This window comes from Dendrobates tinctorius, unplaced genomic scaffold (assembly GCF_039654945.1).
Source record: "Dendrobates tinctorius isolate UK_male_01 unplaced genomic scaffold, ASM3965494v1 ptg000192l, whole genome shotgun sequence".
Taxonomy (NCBI): domain Eukaryota; kingdom Metazoa; phylum Chordata; class Amphibia; order Anura; family Dendrobatidae; genus Dendrobates; species Dendrobates tinctorius.
The window spans coordinates 10,513,114-10,533,010 of NW_027361859.1; the positions used below are offsets into that span (position 1 = coordinate 10,513,114).

Consider the following 19,897-nt stretch of genomic DNA (forward strand, 5'->3'; position numbering starts at 1 on the left):
ATGCTTGTGTTTTGAGGACTGCCTGGCACTATGTATAATAAGCGTTTCATGCACTTTTCCACACATTATATTTGCATTATGCACTTTGTTTTTTTTATGCAATTGAGTAGTGCCCAGCGCTCTTTACAATCCATTATATAATATATATATATATTATAAATAAATGAAGTTGGATATTCATAAATTTTCTGAAGGATAATGACTATATATGATGCATTTTCTCAAATAACTTTTAATAGAACTATGTAAATAGCTAGAGATATTTATAAAATGCACATGGTTTTTTTCTTCTATTAATGTGGATCAATAATTTCTAGAGGTTAATATATTTGACTCAAGGACGACTTTGTGAGAGGATAATTGTCCTGAAAATATCTGTATAATGGATACCATGTTTTAAAAAGGACGTACCACGTGTTGTCTAATCATGTACCATTTTTAATGTATGTGTCTTGTGATATGTCATTATATTAAAGAATGGTTTACTTTTTAATAGTTTCCTAAGTTTTTTTGTAGCATAGTTTAATTATTGGTTGGGAAATGTAATATTTTCGCCCAAATTATCAGATATTTGTTATCATTCAAGCCAGCATTCAGAGAACAAGAGGAAGATGTGATGAGGTTAACTCATATTGTTGGATTACTTAATTCATTTGCATAGTTTTTAATCCTTTGTTTTGCAAGTCAACAAGCCACAGGACCCACACAATGGTCATGCAACACATTAAGTAAAAAATCATTGTTCTATTACCCTGCATCACGGTCTTCTAAAGATAGCAGACACTAAGTTGTAGATGATATAAGAGGAAACCATTAGCTATTCAAAATGATTAAAATCAACATTTAAGACTAATATGACGGGGGCGTGGCCTAGCACCTGATGTGAGCGGTCGACTTCTGGAGCTCCTCCGCTGAGACCGGCAATTATCCTGACGATAGGACCCCTCTGGAGGCTGGTGAATCTCTGGGCGGCTGAGAAGAGACTCAGGAGGTCGGCCCCGACGGGTGAAGTGGTGCGGAGCTGCAGCGATGGTCCGGAGAAGGCAGCAGGACGCCAAGGCAGGAGCGGGGATCCGCACCCAAGATGGCGCCGACAGCGTGGAGGCGGCTGAGAGAGCGGACGCTGCAAATGCCTCTTATGCAAAGAGGCTAGAAGTGGCGGCCAAGCTGGAGAAATATGCCTGGGTGGAGGGAGCACGGCAGGAGATGGCTGAAGAGAAGGAGGAACAGGCTGGAGAACAGAGGAATGAGCAAGGAGAAGGCTCTGAGGATGATACGGTACAGGGGGGGCCGGAGGGGGAAGAAGATGGAAGGGGGAATGATGATGTGGAACAAGAGAATGTGGAGGAGCTGGTTATAGGGGAGCCCACTTTGCGGGACATTTATGAGCTGATCAGATCATGCAAAATTGCGATAACGTTAACTCACAGAGTGAATGGAACTATAGCAGAAGTTACTACAATAAAGGCAGACATGGGCAAAATGGATAAGAGAGTGGGAGAGGTGGAGGAGAGAGTGAGTGTGTTGGAAGACCATATCTCTAAAATGCAAAAGGCCCACACTCAGTGTTTGCAAAAATGTGCTGCTCTGATTAATAAGACTGATGATCTGGAGAATCGTTCACGGAGGAACAATGTAAGATTAGTGGGTATCCCTGAGAAGACTGAAGGAAATGACCCTACAAAATTTATTGAAAAATGGCTCCAGGACAAGATAGGTGGTGATAACCTGTCTAAGATGTTTGTGGTGGAAAGGGCTCATCGAGTTCCTATGAAACCCCTTCCGATGGGATCCCCCCCTCGTACGGTCCTTGCCAGGATCCTGAACTATAGAGATAGAGATGCCATATTGAGGTGTGCTCATACGGCTGAAGACATGTGTATTAATGGCCAGAAGATCTCCATTTACCCAGACTATTCGGCTGAGGTACAAAAACAGAGGATGAGCTATGGAGGGGTTAAAAGGAGACTGAGAGATTTGAAGTTGGTGTATTCTACTCTCTACTCAGCGAAATTGGGAGTTGTAGCACTTGGGACGGTTCATTTTTTTCCAACACCAGAAGACGCCACCAAGTGGCTGGACTTAAATCAGCAGAAGCTCTCGGCTAATAAAGAAAGAGGGAAGTGAAGGGATGAGGCCGGAAGTGAAGAAGTTGCTGCCATATTGCTGCCTTTGGACTTTGAGTTCACAATTTATTGTGGTTTCGGAGGACTTATTGTCAAAATGTTGTTTTATATGCGGAGGGGCTGGGGAGGTGTTTTAGTAACAGCGGATTAAGGGTACTATGGAAGAGGTAGCTAGACGCTGGACTACCTACTCTCTGATAAGAGAGGTGAACGACAACAGCAGATTAGTTATGGGTTACTGTGTTAAAGAATATGGGGGGGGAGATGGCAGGGTAGGGTTGGGGATTGTTGCGGGGAAGTGAGACTTACAATTTGCTGGGAACAGTGTCCTATCTTAAGGGGTCAGGAATTGGTACTTGGGAGGTATCATGGTGAGAGACACAATTAAAGTCGTTAGCTGGAATATAAGAGGACTGTCGGAGGGGAACCGGAGAACGGCAATAATGGAGTATGTGAGAAAACGGGGCCCGGATGTCATTTGTCTCCAAGAGACACATTTGCTTGCAGAAAAAGTAGATGTGCTAAAAAGAAGGTGGATAGGGAGGTCTTACCATTCTACGTATTCCTCGTATGCTAGGGGGGTATCGGTGTTGATTGGGGCGTCCACGCCCTTTGAAGAAATTGAGTGCCATGTAGATAGGGATGGGCAATATGTTCTATTATTCTGTAAACTCTATGGGCAGTCACTATGTCTTGCGGCTGTTTACTTCCCACCCCCATACTCGGGGAAAAAGGTACAAGAAATATTTGAATTGTATAAACGGGGTATGGGGTTTCCCATGTTAATCATTGGAGATGTCAATAATGTGATGGATGAAGGGTGGGATAGACATAAGATTCAAGCAAAGGTATTAAAAAACTGTCGAAGTTTGGGAATTATATGACGGAGATGGGGATGGTGGACCTCTGGAGGGTGAGGAATGAGAGCGTAGTTTGCTACTCCTGCTATTCGGCAACTTATGGCTCCCTCTCCAGGATTGACCTGGCACTGGGAAATGATTTAATGACGCGTATGGTCTGTGGAATTGAATATCTGCCGAGGGTGATTTCAGACCATAGGCCTATAGAGCTTTTGATTAGACGGGCAGGTGGGAGGCATGGACGGGGAGTGGGATGGAAATTGCACCCCTTGTGGCTTGAACATATTGATATGGATATCATTAAGAAGGAAATCACAGAGTACTGGCAGTTTAATGAGGAAAGTGTGGAGGGGCGGGTGGTGTGGGACGCAATGAAAGCTTTTCTGAGGGGTCTTCTTTTTAGGGAAATTTCTAGATGTAAATCCAGGACTAGGTTGGAAGATAAGGAGATCATAGAGGATTTGGAAAGAGCTGAAAGGGATATGGTGTCGGACCCATCAGAGATAACTAAATGTAGTTTAGAAGCTCAGGAAACGGTTAATAAGCTATATATAAAAAAGGCGGTGAAGAGTTTTTCAGAAAGTACAGTTTTTTGAGGATGGGGAAAGAGTGGGACACTTACTTTCGGTGGTAGCTGCTGCACAGAGGGAATCGGGGTACGTATACAAACTAAGAACGGGAGAGGGGACTGTATTGACAGAAGTAGAGGATATTTTAGGGGAGTTTAAAAGTTTTTATGAGCAGCTGTATACGTCAGGGGTGGGAGATATAATGGGGAATATTGAAAGTTTCCTGGGTGAGGCGAAACTGCCTAGGATTGGGGACGATGATAGGGGAAGGTTGGAGGAGCCTATAACGGAGGAGGAGATTAGATCTGCTATTATGTCAATGGCTAATAACAAGGCTCCTGGGGCTGATGGACTCCCGGTTGAGATATATAAGAATTTAATGGACATCTCAGTGGCCAAATTAAAAAAAAGTCTTTGAGGAGGCGTTAAGGGTGGGAGAGCTGCCGGTGTCCATGAGAGAGGCGATAATAGTAGTCATTTTAAAGGAAGGAAAGGACCCGGAATTGGCGGAATCGTATAGGCCAGTTTCATTGTTGTCGGCGGACGTTAAGATTTTGGCTAAAGTTTTGGCCGGCCGGCTGGCAAGTATGGTTCAGGGTTTGGTGCATTCGGATCAGTCTGGCTTTATGCCAAATAGGTCTACAGCGATAAATCTACGTAGATTATTCTTGAACCTGCAGGTGCCGTCGGATAATGAAGGGAATAGAATTGTAGTCTCCTTGGATGCGCGTAAGGCATTTGATAGTGTTGAATGGTGCTATCTTTGGGAAGTGTTGAGATCTTTTGGTTTTGGACCAATTTTTGTCTCGTGGGTGAGGTTATTGTATTTTTCTCCGACTGCTAGGGTGAGAGTTAATGGGGAGGTTTCTGGAAGTTTTGGTTTACATAGGGGGACTAGGCAGGGGTGTCCGCTGTTGCTGCTGCTTTTTGCGTTGGCAGTGGAGCCCCTGGCGCAGACAATCAGGAACTCGACTTTGGTTAAGGGGTTCCGGTATGGTATGATAGAGGAGAAAATAGCCTTATACGCAGATGACATACTATTATTTTTAGAAAATTCTGGAGGGGCCTTGGAGGGGGCGATGAACATTCTTGGGGCATTTGGGGAGGTTTCAGGTCTGGAGATCAATTGGGCAAAGTCAAATATTTTGCTGGTAGATAGAATCATAGAATCGTAGAGTTGGAAGGGACCTCCTGGGCCATCTGGTCCAACCCCCTGCTCAAACTGATGAGGGGGGCGGGGAGATTCCGACAGCACTGGAGGGTAGTAGGTTGCCGGTGGTTCAGCGGTTCAAATATCTGGGAGTTCAGGTGTCCCTTCCTCTTTCGAGTTATATTGATTTATATCTGTCCCCATTACTGGACAAATTTAGGAAGAAAGTAGGGGTGTGGTGCAGGTTGTGCCTCTCTGTGGTGGGTAGGATAAACCTGGCTAAAATGATTCTTATGCCCCAATTGTTATATATATTGCATAACTCCCCTGTTTGGCTGCCCCGAAGGTGGTTTCGTACCATTAACTCTATATTTCGAGACCTGGTATGGGGGAAAAAACAGCCAAGAATCAGGCTGGAACTCATGCAGAGGCCTAAAGATGGGGGGGGGATTGGCTCTTCCGAATCCCTGGATTTATTTTTTGGCGGCACAGGGTCAGCAGTTAAGAGGATGGAGTGAGGAGAAAGGACTGGGTTCGGTTCAAAGGATTATGGTTTGGTTGGTGGGAAGGGACCCATTGGTTCAAGGTCTGGAGGCAGGGAATTTTGGGAAGCTGGGTGGGACATATCCTACTTTGATGCTAATCCACAGAGTTTGGGAGGCAATTAAAAGGACAAGAGAAGTGGGAGCATTAACAAATCTCTCCCCAATTTGGAACAATGAAGTACTGCCTGAATTTGTTAAAATGGGGGAATTTAAAAATTGGATATCACTAGGTATACTATATGTGGATCAGATACAGGACGAACGGGGGTTATTGTCCTTTGAGACACTGCGGGGGAGGTATGGGTTGCGGGAGACCAGTAGGTTTCAATATGGACAGCTGAGACATGCATATCAGGCGCAGAGTAAAATGGTTGATATGAAAATTTCTAGATATTCTGGTGGACTATGTATGTGCGGTGGGTGGAACGAAGGGGGTAGTTTCAAATATTTACAGGGATTTGTTACATACCTTTCTTAATAGATTTCCCATTAAAGCAAAAGAGAAATGGGAGGAAGAGGTGGGAAGGATAGAGGAGGATATATGGGAAGATATCATGGCATATATTCCTCAGTTATCATTAAGTGAGCCGGATAGACTTTCACAATATTATGTACTTCACAGAGTATATAGAACTCCAGATAGGCTTTATAGGGCAGGGTTGAGACAGACTTCTGAATGTCCTAGGTGTCGGTCTGAGGGAGCGGGGATTTTGCATGTGTTATGGCAATGTACGAGACTGAATGCATACTGGTTGGAGGTGGGAGAAGCAATTGGGAAATCGTATGGATGTACAATCACATGGGATCCTGTGGTATGCATTTTGGGTTATGTAGAGGAGATCCAAGTTCAAAATCATCATAAACTGGCCATAGCTAGATTATTGTATGTTGCACGTAAATTGATTGCCAGACATTGGTTGAGTGGAGAGCCGCCGACTCTGCGGGAATTTTATAGACAGTCTGATGTAGTTGTTAAAATGGAAAAGGATATTTATAAGAAAAGGAAAAGTGTGAAATCTTTTGAATCACTTTGGAAACCATGGGTGGAGAGAAACTGATTCCGGAGGGATGCTGTTTACACGTGTAAGCAATGGATGCTGATGTCTCATTATTGGCTATTGAGGATTTAAGGGAGGGAAATGGGGGATTGGTTTATAATGTTTGTAAATATGTCTATGCTCCTTTTTTGGGCACAATTGTGTGCAATGTCATTTTGAATCTTGTTAATAAAAATTATCTGATTTAAAAAAAAAAGACTAATATGACAACAGTGTATGGTTCTTGACCAGCTGAAGAACAAACGCATAAATGCAAAACTGAACATATAGATAACAGTCTATTCCTCCTGGCTGATAGAAAATAGACATGTGGATAATATATGTAAAATGCTGTGCCATCACACCAGATTGATATATTTTTTTATGTTTGGCTGCTGTCACACACAGACGCTTTTTATTGCAAAACTGCATCGCCATATTTTGAGAGCTATAATTTTTGCATAGTTTTGCTGACAGTCATGTGAGGGCTGCAGGATGAATTGTTTATTGGTATCATTTTTGGACACATGACTTTATTTGATCGGTTTTTATTCCGATTTTTGGAAGGCAGAATGAACAAAAACCAGTAATTCATATATTATTTTTTTATGCCTTTCTGCATGTAGTAAAATTGATAAGGCAGTTTTATTCTTCGGGTCAGTACAATTACAGCGATAGCTCATTTTTTTATGTTTCAGTGCTTTTACACAATAAAAACTATTTTATAGAAAAAAAAGAATCGCTTTATGATGAGAGCTATAACTTTTTTATTTTTCTGCTGACGGACCCGTATGACGGCTTGTTTTTTTGCAGCACAAGATAACGTTTTCAGCTGTACAATTTTTATGTAGATTTTTTTTTTATAGTGTTGTTTTCCACCTTTTGTTCAGCAACATGATAAAGCATAGTTTTGGGCCTTGTTTTTTTGTTGTTTGTTTTTAAGGTGTTGACTGAAGGGGTTGACTAGTGACAGTTTTATAGGTCAGGTCGTTCCAGAAGGGGCAATATCAAATATGTGCACGTTTTATTTATTTTTTAGTTTCAATAAATTTTTATTTAGAAACTTATTAAAACCAAGTCCAAGTTATGAACTCCCATGCAAGGGAGCGTAAACTAACAATTTAACATTCAATAAACTTGAAATAAGACAGGGGAAGACAGGACATGGACAGGGGTAGGGAAAGGCACAAAGGATTTAATGATACAATATCCAATAATCTATAATGGTATCATCAATAACCAATCCAGGGCGTTTAAAGCGGTTATGCAACCCACTATTGTAGGATCATATATGAATCCCGTCCCAGGCTGTGACCAGTTCTCAATTTGCTACGGAGAGAGCCTCAGTGCCTGATCCAGTCGAGTATCTGAGTGAAGCTTCATCCAGGGATGCCAAACCATGAAGAAAGAATCCCATGTGTCGGTTCTAGTTGCTGCTATTCTTTCATATAACAATGTGTCATTCATCTTCTCTTTCACTATAGATATTGACAGTGAGTGCGACTTCCACTTTGCTGCAATGTGGATTTTAGTGACCATACATAAGTAGTTTACTAGCTTCTGAAAGATTTTTGGAAGCCGGGAAGGCCTGGTTCCCAGTAACAGGGTAGAAGGTTCCAGAACAACCGGTCCACCATACATCTGTGCTATCAGACGCTTCACCTTCTCCCAAAGCCCAGAAACCACCGTACAAGACCACCAAATACGTTTCATGTCACCAGATATTCCACAGCCCCTAAAACAGTCTCCCGAGACATTAGGGAAAAGTCTATGACTTTTTTTTACTGTACATAATAGACTGTGCAATAGTTTTAAGGAGGTCTCCACAAGAGAAGTCTAGTGACTACCTTTCGATAGGGTGTCACAGCTACGATGCCATTCATCAATTGACTGTTCAAACCCCAGATCCTCCTCCCATTGTAGCATATTCAATTTTTTATCATCTTGTGGCAAATTTATAGCATAGTAGATCAATGAGATCGTTCCCCTGCCCAAAGGGTCATTTAGACATTTATTTACAAAACTCGTTGCCCTGAGAGTAGTACCACTCGGGAGGAGCTACTTTGCAAAGCGGAAGATCTGGTTCAATCGCATTACCTCCCTAACTGGAGGTTCAAGTTTTTGAACAAATTCCTGTCTGTCAAGTAAGATATTAAATGGGTAACACAAATGTTTAAGTATATGAACACCTTTCAGCTTCCACCAAGAAAAAATTTGTGACTCAAGGCCTGGTGGGAACATGGGGTTTTGTAATATAGCTGTCAGGGGAGAAGGGCTTGATTATAAGTTATAGTTAAACCAGACTTTCCTCCAAAGAAGCAACAAGTGGACTGTAAAAGGAGCCACATTCATTAACCCCCGTGGAAGCCGGTCTGTGGTCCACATTACGCCTGATAAAGAGAATGGTTTAGAGAGAAATGATTCCAAAATAACCCATCTCGGACTATTGGGCTATGAACACACTTATTAATTGCGCAATCTGTGCCAACTTGTAATAAAGTGTAAAATTAGGGAGGGAAAAACCCCCTTCTTTTCTATGATGGAACATAAGTTTTTGCGCAATTCCGGGTTGTTTTCCTAGCCAAAGAAACTTAGACATCATAGAGTGTAAATGAGTGAACGTTCTGGCTGGTACCATAATTGGGAGGGACCTAAATAGATATAAGAAGCGACGCAGTGACACCATTTTTAATGCATGTACTCTGCCAAGCCAGGATAACTTTAAGGAAGCCCATCTATCCAGGTCCCTCTGGAAGTTTTGGATCAGTGGAGTGTAATTCCACCTAAACAGAGTTGACCTGTTGGCTGTTAAGTTGAAGCCCAGATATGTTCACGTTCTTTGTGTATAAACCAAAAGGGGATGCTATATTTGCTTTGTCTTAGCAAAATTTACAAATAATGCTTCGGATTTATTTTATTTTTTTACATACCGTATATTTATTGGATTAATATTTTGTCATGGTTCCTTATTTTGTGATATTTTTAAAAAAAAAATTCTTTACATTTTCATTAACTTTTTTCTAGTCTTTTACTTTATACTGCTGATGTCCCATCTGGGGACAAAGACAGATCACTGATTTACCTGATCAGAGCGCCATATTTATACAGCAGTTTACAGGAAGACAGCTCCTGCGGTGCCGTGTATATATGGCGCAAGTCGGGAAGGGATTTAAAGATGCTGTCTCCGAATGAATGGATGAGCCAAGTTGTGCCCTTTCAAATACCTGTGCCTTTCTATACAGACAGTAGGAGATATTCCTTCTTATACAGACCATTTGCCATCCCCCCTCTAAGCTGAGAATCCAGGAGCTAAGGTGCCAGGATTGACACCTACCTCCAGCAAAAGCTCCTTTGTGCTTACAATATTGGTATATCCAGTTTCACACTTCTGTCAACTAAATGGAACTCTACTGCCTGATTTTCAATTATTGATATTTATTTCTGTTACGATCGTGCGCGCAGCATGGCTTACCCAGCCAACGCTCCCGTGTTGTTGCACTACAACAACGACGGGGTATGCGTCCCAGGTGACTGTGGAATATGGAAGTGGGAACCCGGGCCTACACCTGGACAAGGGAAGGTAGCAACCGGGGTCTGTGGCAGCTGAGCTAGTTGACAAGATATGCAGGACTAACAGACACCTGAAGTGCGGTATGAAGAAAATTAAAATCTACTGAAATAAAGCAAAGACATAGAAACACCAGGTTCCAGAATATGCACATCATGAAGGAAACACATCTCATGTTGACAGCGAAGCAAGAGGTCATCATGGGTTGACGCAGTCCAGAATTGTCTGGCACGGGTATACTAGAATGGCCTCTCTCTTGGGCCTCGGGAGTAGTACAGGCTCAGCAGAAGAACATCAGACACCGACCTCTGTCAGACTTCAGATGATGGCAGGGGCCTTCATGGGTAAATGCAATCCAGGGATAACTGGCTCGGGCATACTAGGATGGCCTCTCAGACCTCAGGCGTAGCACCGGCACAGCAGGAGAGCATAAGACACCAACCTCAGGCAGCCTTCAGACAACGGCAGGAGCCATCGCAGGTAAGACCGACAGGACAACAGAACAGGACTCAGATAGCACAGCTCCAGGAATGTTGGCACTACAGCACCAGTCATAGGCTGGTCAGATCCAGGACTCACTGGCGGGAACGTCATCGGGGAACAGAGCTGGAGACTCCGGGAAACCATGGAGGATTCCATCCAAGAAGAACAGGACTGGATTCATAGCACAACTTGGACCACCAGAACCACGGGCTGGACATCAGGAACATGGGCTGGACATCAGGGCACCAGGCGGACATCAGAACATCTGGTCACCAGGTGGACATCAGGCAGCCAGCAGGACATCAGGACTGCAGGTGGACATCAGGTAGACAGACTCCGGACATATGGCAGCGATCGACAGGCTCCGGACATCAGGCCGCAGTCATCAGGCTCCAGCCATCAGGCTGTGGACATCAGGCCGCAGTCATCAGGCTCCAGACCACTGGCAGCGATCGACAGGCTCCAGACATCAGCTCCGAATATCAGGCCGCAGTCATCAGGCTCCGGACCACTGGCAGCGATCGGCAGACTCCAGACATCGGGCAGGGAAGCATAGGATCCGGACATCTGGAGGAGGACATCAGGCACGGCACATCGGGAAGAGGTCGTCAGACACCGGACATCAGGCACGGCACATCGGGAAGAGGTCGTCAGACACCGGACATCAGGCCGTGGTCATCAGGCTCCGGACATCAGGCAGCGACCTAGAGAGGAACCCAAGCGGTCTGGTGCAAACTCCGCCGGGTTGGACTGGAACCGGCAGGGAATTGCACCGAATAACCAGCTGAGCAGAGTAGCAGAACCTCAGCGGATACCCCAGACTCCTACTTCCAAGATGAACCCAGATTAAATCATAGCAAGTCAGGTATCAAAGAGTCACAGTCGCTGGGCACAGGGTTCAAGACACGGAGGGATGTTATGAGTCACCGGAGGAGGAAAAAACAAAAATACAAGCTAAGTCCAGAAAACCAGAGAGGTTGGTAGCTAGCGGATTGCAGACCCCTGATCCTATTCACAACAACTAACTGTAGCCGTGGGGTGTTCCTACGGTGGTCCTAGACACCTCGTTCACAGCCGGAGAACTAAATAAACCTAAAGAAAGGGGAAATCTAAACTACCCCAGAGCAGACCCCAAAGCAATAGACAGCCCCCAACATGTATTGACGGTGAAAACACAAACACAGAAAGAAAGACAGGCTGAGCAAACGATGGGGCCCTCACTAACTAGATAGGACAGGAAAGAAAAGCAACTGTCTGCAATCACGCAAAAATCCTGCCAAAAATAATGTCTGATTTTTAGAAAAGGCCCTGAAGTCACTAGACTTGAAAATCACTATATCAGCACTCAGGTATATTCTGAAAACAGAGCAAAGAGATCAACTGATCAGAGACAAAAATGGAGTTCAGCCAGTCCCAACCAGGGCTGGCTGAACACAAACACTAAGTAAACGAGACAAAATCTCATTTTACAATAGCAGAGCAAAAACTTAGCTTTAGTAGACAGGACTAAACTGGAGGCCAGAGCTCAGAGCAGAGAGGATCACCAGCAACCCAGCAGGGAGTCGGCGGCCTTATATCCACTCAGATTCCGGATGTCCAATCACACTCCACCTGTTCAGATGACAGGGTTTTCCCATCCAAATCAATTTCACTACCGCCTTTCACCAGCAGAGGGAGTTCATCGGACATCAAAGGTAAAGGAGAAAATGAGCTCATAACAGCGGCGTTACAATTTCCTTCACACTCTACATGAAGTTTTTAGATGAAGAAGATATGATTCCCAGGAATACACCACATAAAAAAAAAAAAAAAAAAAAAAAAAAAAAGTTTCTACCCTGTATGAGTTCTCTGATGTGCAACAAGTTTTGAACACGTAATAAAACATTTCCCACATTCTGGACATGAATATGGCTTCTCTCCTGTGTGAATTTTTTGATGTTTAATAAGATCTGATCTGTGAGTAAAACATTTCCCACATTCTGGACATGAATATGGCTTCTCACCTGTGTGAATTCTCTCATGTGCAAGCAAGTGATATTTATATATAAAATATTTCCCACATTCCGAGCAGGAAAATGGCTTCTCTCCAGTGTGGATTCTCTGATGTCTAACAAGTGTTGATTTATCTATGAAACTCTTCCCACATTCTGAACATAAAAATGGCTTCTCTCCTGTGTGGATTCTTTGATGGTTAACAAGATTTGATCTGTGAATAAAACTTTTCCCACATTCTGGACATGAATATGGCTTCTCACTTGCATGGATTCTTCGATGGGTAACAAGATTTGATTTCTTTTTAAAACATCTCCCACATTCTGGACATGAATGTGGCTTCTCTCCTGTGTGAATTCTTTGATGGCTAAGAAGATCTGATCTGTAAATAAAACATTTCCCACATTCTGGACATGAATATGGCTTCTCTCCTGTGTGACTTCTTTGATGGTTAAGAAGATCTGATCTCCGGCTAAAACATTTCCCACATTCTGAACATGAAAATGGCTTATTTCCAGTGTGAATTCTCTGATGTCTAACAAGTGTTGATTTAACCATGAAACATTTCCCACATTCTGGACATGAAAATGGTTTCTTCTCTGTGGGAATTATTTGATGCTCAACATCACTTTTGCTGCTTTCATTCTGCTTAACAGTCTGTGATGAATCCAAATAGGTGACTGATTGAGAAGGCTCCGATGACTGATTTTTGCTCTGAAGGGCTGGAGGTATAGCTGGAATAATGGCATGCTTTTCATAGGTATCTGGTTTGACACCACAGTCATCTGCCAAGAATAAAACAGATTTTATTATTTTTAAATATCAATACCTTATATTATATATAATTTCTATATACAAAATTATATACAACTCAAAGTACAATGAAAATATGACCTAAGACAGTGGTGAGCAACCTGTTCACAAATCCCATGGTACTGAAACTCTAAAGTACAATCGACAAACGAAAAGTTTGAAGCAATAAAAGGAGAATTAAAGGTAAGCTTTATTATATTACAATCTTTAGCAACAGATAAAAATATATACCATAAAATGTACTATTCTTAAAGGCGTATTCCCATCTCTGATCAACTATCCCAATATGTAGTAGGTGTAATAATAATATTAGGTAATATGTAGTATAGTTCTTCTGACTCGCTATGTTGCTCACCCCATGTGCAGGGCATTGCATTAGCTTAGGTATCCATGGTTACTACCAATCATAGAGTGACTTAGTTGCTAGTGGTCATAACCATGGATACCCAAGCTACTGCAACGCCCTGGACATGGGGTAAGCGGCGTAGTGAATCTGGAAAACTATGCCACATTTCTATAAATAAACCAACACATAAATGGCTTAAAGAAAGACACTTCCCAAATTAGTAATGAATCCCAGCAGAAAAAGGAAGCCTAAGGCCAAAAAAGTAAAATTGAATGATCTTTATTAACACAAATCTAAAGACAGAGTTAAATTAAAAATGGAGATATAAATACAACAGACTACTGTCTGATAAGGTAATATACCGAAGTCTGACTAAAGGCCCTTTTACATTTAGCGATCGACCAGCGATCCGACCAGCGATCCGACCCGGTCAGGATCGCTGGTGCATCGCTAAATGATCGCTAGTGAGCTTTCATACAGAAAGACCTCACAGCGATGCAGCAGCGACGCAGCGCACGATACTTACCATTCACACACAGCGATCCTGCGTCCTCCCGCCCGCCTCCACGCGTCGCTGGACGTCACAGCAGGAAGTCTCAGCAGGAAGCGCCCGACGAGAAATGGAGCCGGACATTCTCGCGCGATCAGCGATGGACAGCGGGGGAGCCGGTCACTGGTAAGTATCACACATAGCGATATCGCTAGCAATATCGCTATAACGTCACAAAACCAGTGACGTTTTAGCGATATTGCTAGCGATATCGCTTAGTGTAAAACCCCCTTAAGGCCGGAGTCACACTAGCGAGAAAATCGGACGAGTGCAATGCGATAAAGAAAATCGCATTGCACTCGTCCCAATGTTATTCTATGGGGCAGCTCACAGCATCTGATTTTTTCTCGGCCGTTTTCCTCGGGCTGAGAAAATCGCAGCATGCTGTGATTGTCATCGATTCTCAGCCAAGATTCGCCAATGCAAGTCTATAGGTGCGAGAAGAGGAAAAAAAAAAAATCAGATTACAATCAGACCACAAGTGTGACTTGCGATAAAATCACAAGACTTCTCCGGGTCAACAGGAAATAGCAGGAAGCTTTGGGATGCAAATTTCACTTGCACAAAAAAAAAAAAAAAAAACAGGAAGAACACCTCCATGGAGTCCTCCATCATGTCCACACCAGTGAATGTGGAAATGCTGATCGTTCTGGTCCAGGAGAGGCCAGAACTATGGGACCAGAGAGATCCCCACTATGCTGACCGGACACGCAAGGAGGCAGCGTGGAGAAGAATCTGTTCCCAGATGTTCAGTGGTTATGCGGCCAGACCTCGGGAGGAGCAGGAGCAAATTAGCCATGTAAATATTCCACCAAAATTTCAATTGCACTGTAAAAATGTGGACACATAAAAAAGGCAAATGTATTCTGCTCAATGTAAGTTACAATATGTGGCCTCCTTGCTCAAATATCTTTAACAAAGTACTACGCCATTAATGTCTGCATATTTTCCCAATCTAAATTACACATCCCTGACTGGTGGCCCCATTACCATTTTCGGACAAATATTGCAATCCTTAGCTAATTGTTCTTCCACCAAATGCATTGCTCTCCTTGTTTTTTGGTCCGTATCTTAGCCAGTATATATCTGGTTTATTTTTATTCAAAATATAATAGATGTTCGCATCCATACATCATTACCACAGGTTTTTCTACATTTTGTTTTAAAGTAGGTTGGTTAGAAGGTCCTTTGTAGTAGGCCTGAACCTGTTACTCATTTTTGGAGTATTGGTGTTGAGCCATCTGAAATCTAATTCATATAAGTTTAAAAATGGTTGCCTAATCATATGTAAACCATTGATAAGATAGCCATATGTGCGGTCTTATTAAATCCTGTGTTTTGTTTTACATTGTAGTGACTGATGTGACGAGGCGTTGGCGCAGCTGTAGGGACACATAGGAGGGAGAGACAGCTGAGGGCCCATAGTGGAGCGGCCGGAACCAACAAGAGGAAATACCTCTACTTCGACTGCCTACATTTCCTTGCTCCTGTGATGGATCAGAGACCGTAAGTGCAGGGTTTAATTTTGTACTTTTTATTTCCTCAATGCAACATTTTTTTTTTTATATATATTGTAGCACCGAGTCAAACCTTACAGAGAGGGAGACAGGTTCCGACTGAGGTGGTGATAGATCCAGTGTCTGATGCTGCAGGGTCAGACCCATCTGCAGAACTTCCCAGAGCAACACCCCCACCACCAGAATCTTGTAGCCAGCCAGCACAACAAGAGGACCAGGGCAACAGTTGCCGGGCTGAATGTCTTTGATCATCAAAAAAAAAACCAAAAAAAAAAAAAAAAACCCTGGTGTGCTGACCCCAGCTGGCAATTTATCCTCAACCAGTTCACACAATCCATCTCTTCTGACCCTGCAGTCTGGACTATAAATTTAGAACCATCCTTAGGGGTGCACGCATGTGGGGGTGCACGCATCACAGAAGCAAAGCGCCACGAAGATAAGCATCGTGATACAGCAGTTATTACATGGCAGTTAGTCAGGGCAGGAGTCAGGTAACCCACACTCTGCTCTCCCTTTTATCCATGTGCTTTATTCCTATCCTCCTATGTTCTCTTGCAATCCACTTTCACCGACCAATCCCCCCTCCATCACGACTCATACACATCAGCTCCTCTCTCTTTCCTTCTCCCATGTACAGCTCCCATGCACTTCTCACCTTCTTAAAAAACCTCAGCCCATCTTGCCCAAACACACTGCACAAAAAATCTTCATACAATTCCAAAAACTACTTGCTCTTTATCTTCCTGCTCCTACTGATTTCAGGGGACATCTCCCCCAACCCCCGTCCACCATCCCCCAACCTCAACCCCTACCCTACCTCACATCGAAAACTTAATAATCTTACTAATATTATTTGCACTCCTTCATCTCCTTTTAATTGTGCCCTTTGGAATCCACGGTCTGTATGCAACAAGCTTCCTTTCCTACACAATTACTTTCTGGAAAAAACTCTCTGAATCTGTTGGTCCTCACGGAAACCTGGATTCAGGATTCTGACACTGTCTCTCCTGCTGCCATTTCCCATGGTGGCTTACAATTCTCCCATTCCCCGAGACCGACCAACAGACCTGGTGGTGGAGTCGGCATACTCCTGTCCCCACAATGCACTTTCCAGGTCATCCCCCCAGTTCCATCACTCTCATTCCCTTCTTTTGAAGTCCACACCATCAGGCTCTTTCGTCCCCTCTCCCTCAGAGTAGCGGTGATATACCGGCCCCCAGGCTCACCCACCCACTTCCTGGACCATTTCTCTGCCTGGCTGCCGCACTTCATGTCCTCAGAACTACCAACCTTTATCCTGGGAGACGTCAACATCCCCATTAACAGCCCCACTTCCATATCTGCATCCCAGCTTCTATCACTAACCACTTCTCTAGGACTCTCACAGCTCTCAACCTCTGAAACACAAAGATGGTAACACCCTGGACCTGGTTTTCGCCCGACTCTGCTCAATCTCCTACCTAGATAACTCACCGCTTCTCATCTCTGACCACAAGATTCTCTCCTTTACACTCACAAATCCTCGCTCACCCCAGCACCCTCCTACCTACCATTCAGTCAGAAATCTACAAGCCATTAACCCTCATACACTTTCAGACTCCCTACACTCATCATTGTCCCCAATCTCTTCTTTTTCCTGTCCTGATCTGGCTGTGCATCACTTCAATGACACTCTTAGAAGCACCCGTGAAAAAGTAGCTCCCCTCACCCTCAGAACCTCCAAACAGAGTGAAACAGCCCTGGCTCACATCGCAAATCCGATTTCTCCAGTGATGCTCTAGGTGTGCTGAACGCTTATGGAGGAAAACACGCACACCAGAAGACTTCATACACTTCAAATTTATGTTAAGGACATATAACTCTGCCCTTCACCTTGCCAAACAGACCTACTTCACCACCCTGATCTCCTCACTATCCAACAACCCCAAGAAACTTTTTGACACCTTTCACTCCCTCCTCAGGCCAAAAGCACAAGCCCCTATCACAGACATTTGCGCTGATGACCTGGCCTCCCACTTTATAGAGAAAATAGACAATATCCGTCAGGAAATCCGCTCCCAACCACCAAGTTCAGTGACTCCCATCCCTCCCTGCATTTCCCCTGGCTCACTCTCCACATTCGATCCCATCACAGAAGAAGTCTCCAGGCTCCTCTCTTCTCGTCCGACTACATGCACAACCGACCCCATTCCCTCACATCTCCTCCAGTCTCTCTCTCCAGTCGTCACAACTCACCTAACTACAATCTTTAATCTCTCCCTCTCCTCTGGCATTTTCCCCTCCTCCTTCAAACACTATCATTACTCCATTACTAAAGAAACCCACCCTCGACCCATCCTGCACAAACTACAGACCAGTCTCCAATCTCCCCTTCATCTCTAAACTCTTGGAGCGCCTGATATACTCCCGCCTTACCTGTTACCTCTCCACTCACTCCCTCCTAGACCCTTCACAGTCCGGTTTCCGCCCCCTACATTCGACAGAAACTGCACTCAAAGTGACCAATGACCTTCTGACAGCAAAACGTAATGGTGACCACTCTGCTCATTCTTCTCGACCTTTCTGCAACTTTCGACACTGTTGACCATCCTCTCCTACTCTCTAGGCTCCAGTCACTAGGCATTAAGGACACTGCTCTTTCCTGGTTCTCCTCCTATCTTTCTGACCGCTCCTTCAGTGTTCTGTTTTCTGGCTCCACTTCATCTCCTCTTCCTCTCACTGTCAGGGTACCTCAGGGCTCAGTCCTTGGCCCCCTTCTCTTCTCTCTCTACATGGCCACAATTAGACAGACCATCAACAGATTTGGCTTTCAGTACCATCTTTATGCTGATGACACACAACTATACACATCATCCCCTGATCTTACCTCCACTGTACTACAGAACGCCACTGACTGTCTGTCTGCAGTCTCCAACATCATGTCTGCTCTCTATCTGAAACTCAACCTCTCCAAAACTGAACTTCTTCTGCTACCGCCATCTACTACCCTCCCTAAATCTGACATTTCCCTCTCCGTGGGTGGCACCATAGTAACACCCCGACAGCAGGCGCGCTGTCTGGGTGTTATGTTTGACTCAGATATCTCCTTCACCTCCCATATACAATCTCTTGCCCGCTCGTGCCGCTTACACCTAAAGAACATCTCTAGAATCCGCCCTTTTCTCACCATGGAAATGAAAACCCTCACTGTCGCCCTGATCCACTCCCGCCTGGACTACTGTAATGCTCTATTAATTGGCCTCCCCCCTCACTCGACTCTCCCCTCTCCAGTCCATCCTTAATGCAGCAGCCAGGGTTGTCCATCTGGCTAATCGTTACTCGGACGCGTCCGCTCTTCGCCAGTCGCTACACTGGCTTCCCATTCATTACAGGATACAATTCAAAGTACTTGTTCTCACCCACAAAGCTCTCCACAGTGCGGCACCCCCTTACATCTCCTCCCTCATTTCTGTATCGGCCTAACCGACCGCTGCGCTCTGCAAATGACTTTCGACTAACCTCTGCCCTAATCCGTACCTCCCACTCCCGACTCCAAGACTTCTCCCGTGCTGCGCCAATCCTCTGGAATGTTCTACCCCAAGATATTAGGACCATCCACAATTTGCATAGTTTTAGGCGCTCGCTCAAAACACATTTGTTCAGAGCGGCCTATCACATTCAGTAATCAAAGTCATTTTATGTTTGTGTGTGTGTAGCCCATTCACTATCTCCATCTAACCCCCACCCCCTGAAGATGGCTGGACCATCATTGTAAATACATCATTGTAAATACAAACCTGTGCTTTGTATCTCCCCCAACTCATTGTAGATGGTAAGCTCCCACGAGCAGGGTCGTCTTATTTCGCTTTAATTATTGTATTGTTAACGTTGTTACTTATGACTGTTTGAAACTGTTCAACTGTAAAGCGCTGCGGAATATGTTGGCGCTATATAATTATTATTATTATTATTATTATTATTAACAGTAGCAGCCCCACCATGTCACTGGATACCTCTCCACAGCCTTCTGCCCTACCACGACGAGGCCGGCGCAGGAGAGAAGGAGCAGCTTCGGGAACAAGGAGGCAGGTTGACCGAGGTGTCTTAGACTACTTGTCCACAGCTGCTCATGATGATGGGGAGGAGGCTTATGGGCGCAGTCTGGCACAGTACTTGAGGGCAATTCCCCGTGGGTACAGGTTGCGTACCAGAGGGGCTCTACAAATAGTTTTGGATGCCAGCACACCACCCAATAATCCCCGCACTGTGTTTCAGTTTTTGGAAAGGTGGCAGCTGTCGAAGGAAAATCAAATAGGCTGGTTGGACTTGAAGTGGCAAGTCAACCATCCTTGGAACCTCTTC

The 19,897-nt window shown here is 44.3% G+C and overlaps 1 protein-coding gene across 2 annotated transcripts in view; it reads right to left on the bottom strand.

Annotated features, from left to right (window-relative positions):
• Positions 1 to 7,309: 7,309 nt before the first annotated feature.
• The window catches only part of LOC141055857 (uncharacterized), a 44,029-nt gene continuing 31,441 nt past the window's right edge, over positions 7,310 to 19,897 (bottom strand). For both annotated transcript variants that reach the window (XM_073552578.1, XM_073552577.1), the window contains one exon: positions 7,310 to 13,115. In XM_073552578.1, coding sequence (XP_073408679.1) covers positions 12,169 to 13,115 — 947 coding nt within the window. In that variant the 3' untranslated portion in view covers positions 7,310 to 12,168. The remainder of the gene's footprint in view (positions 13,116 to 19,897) is intronic.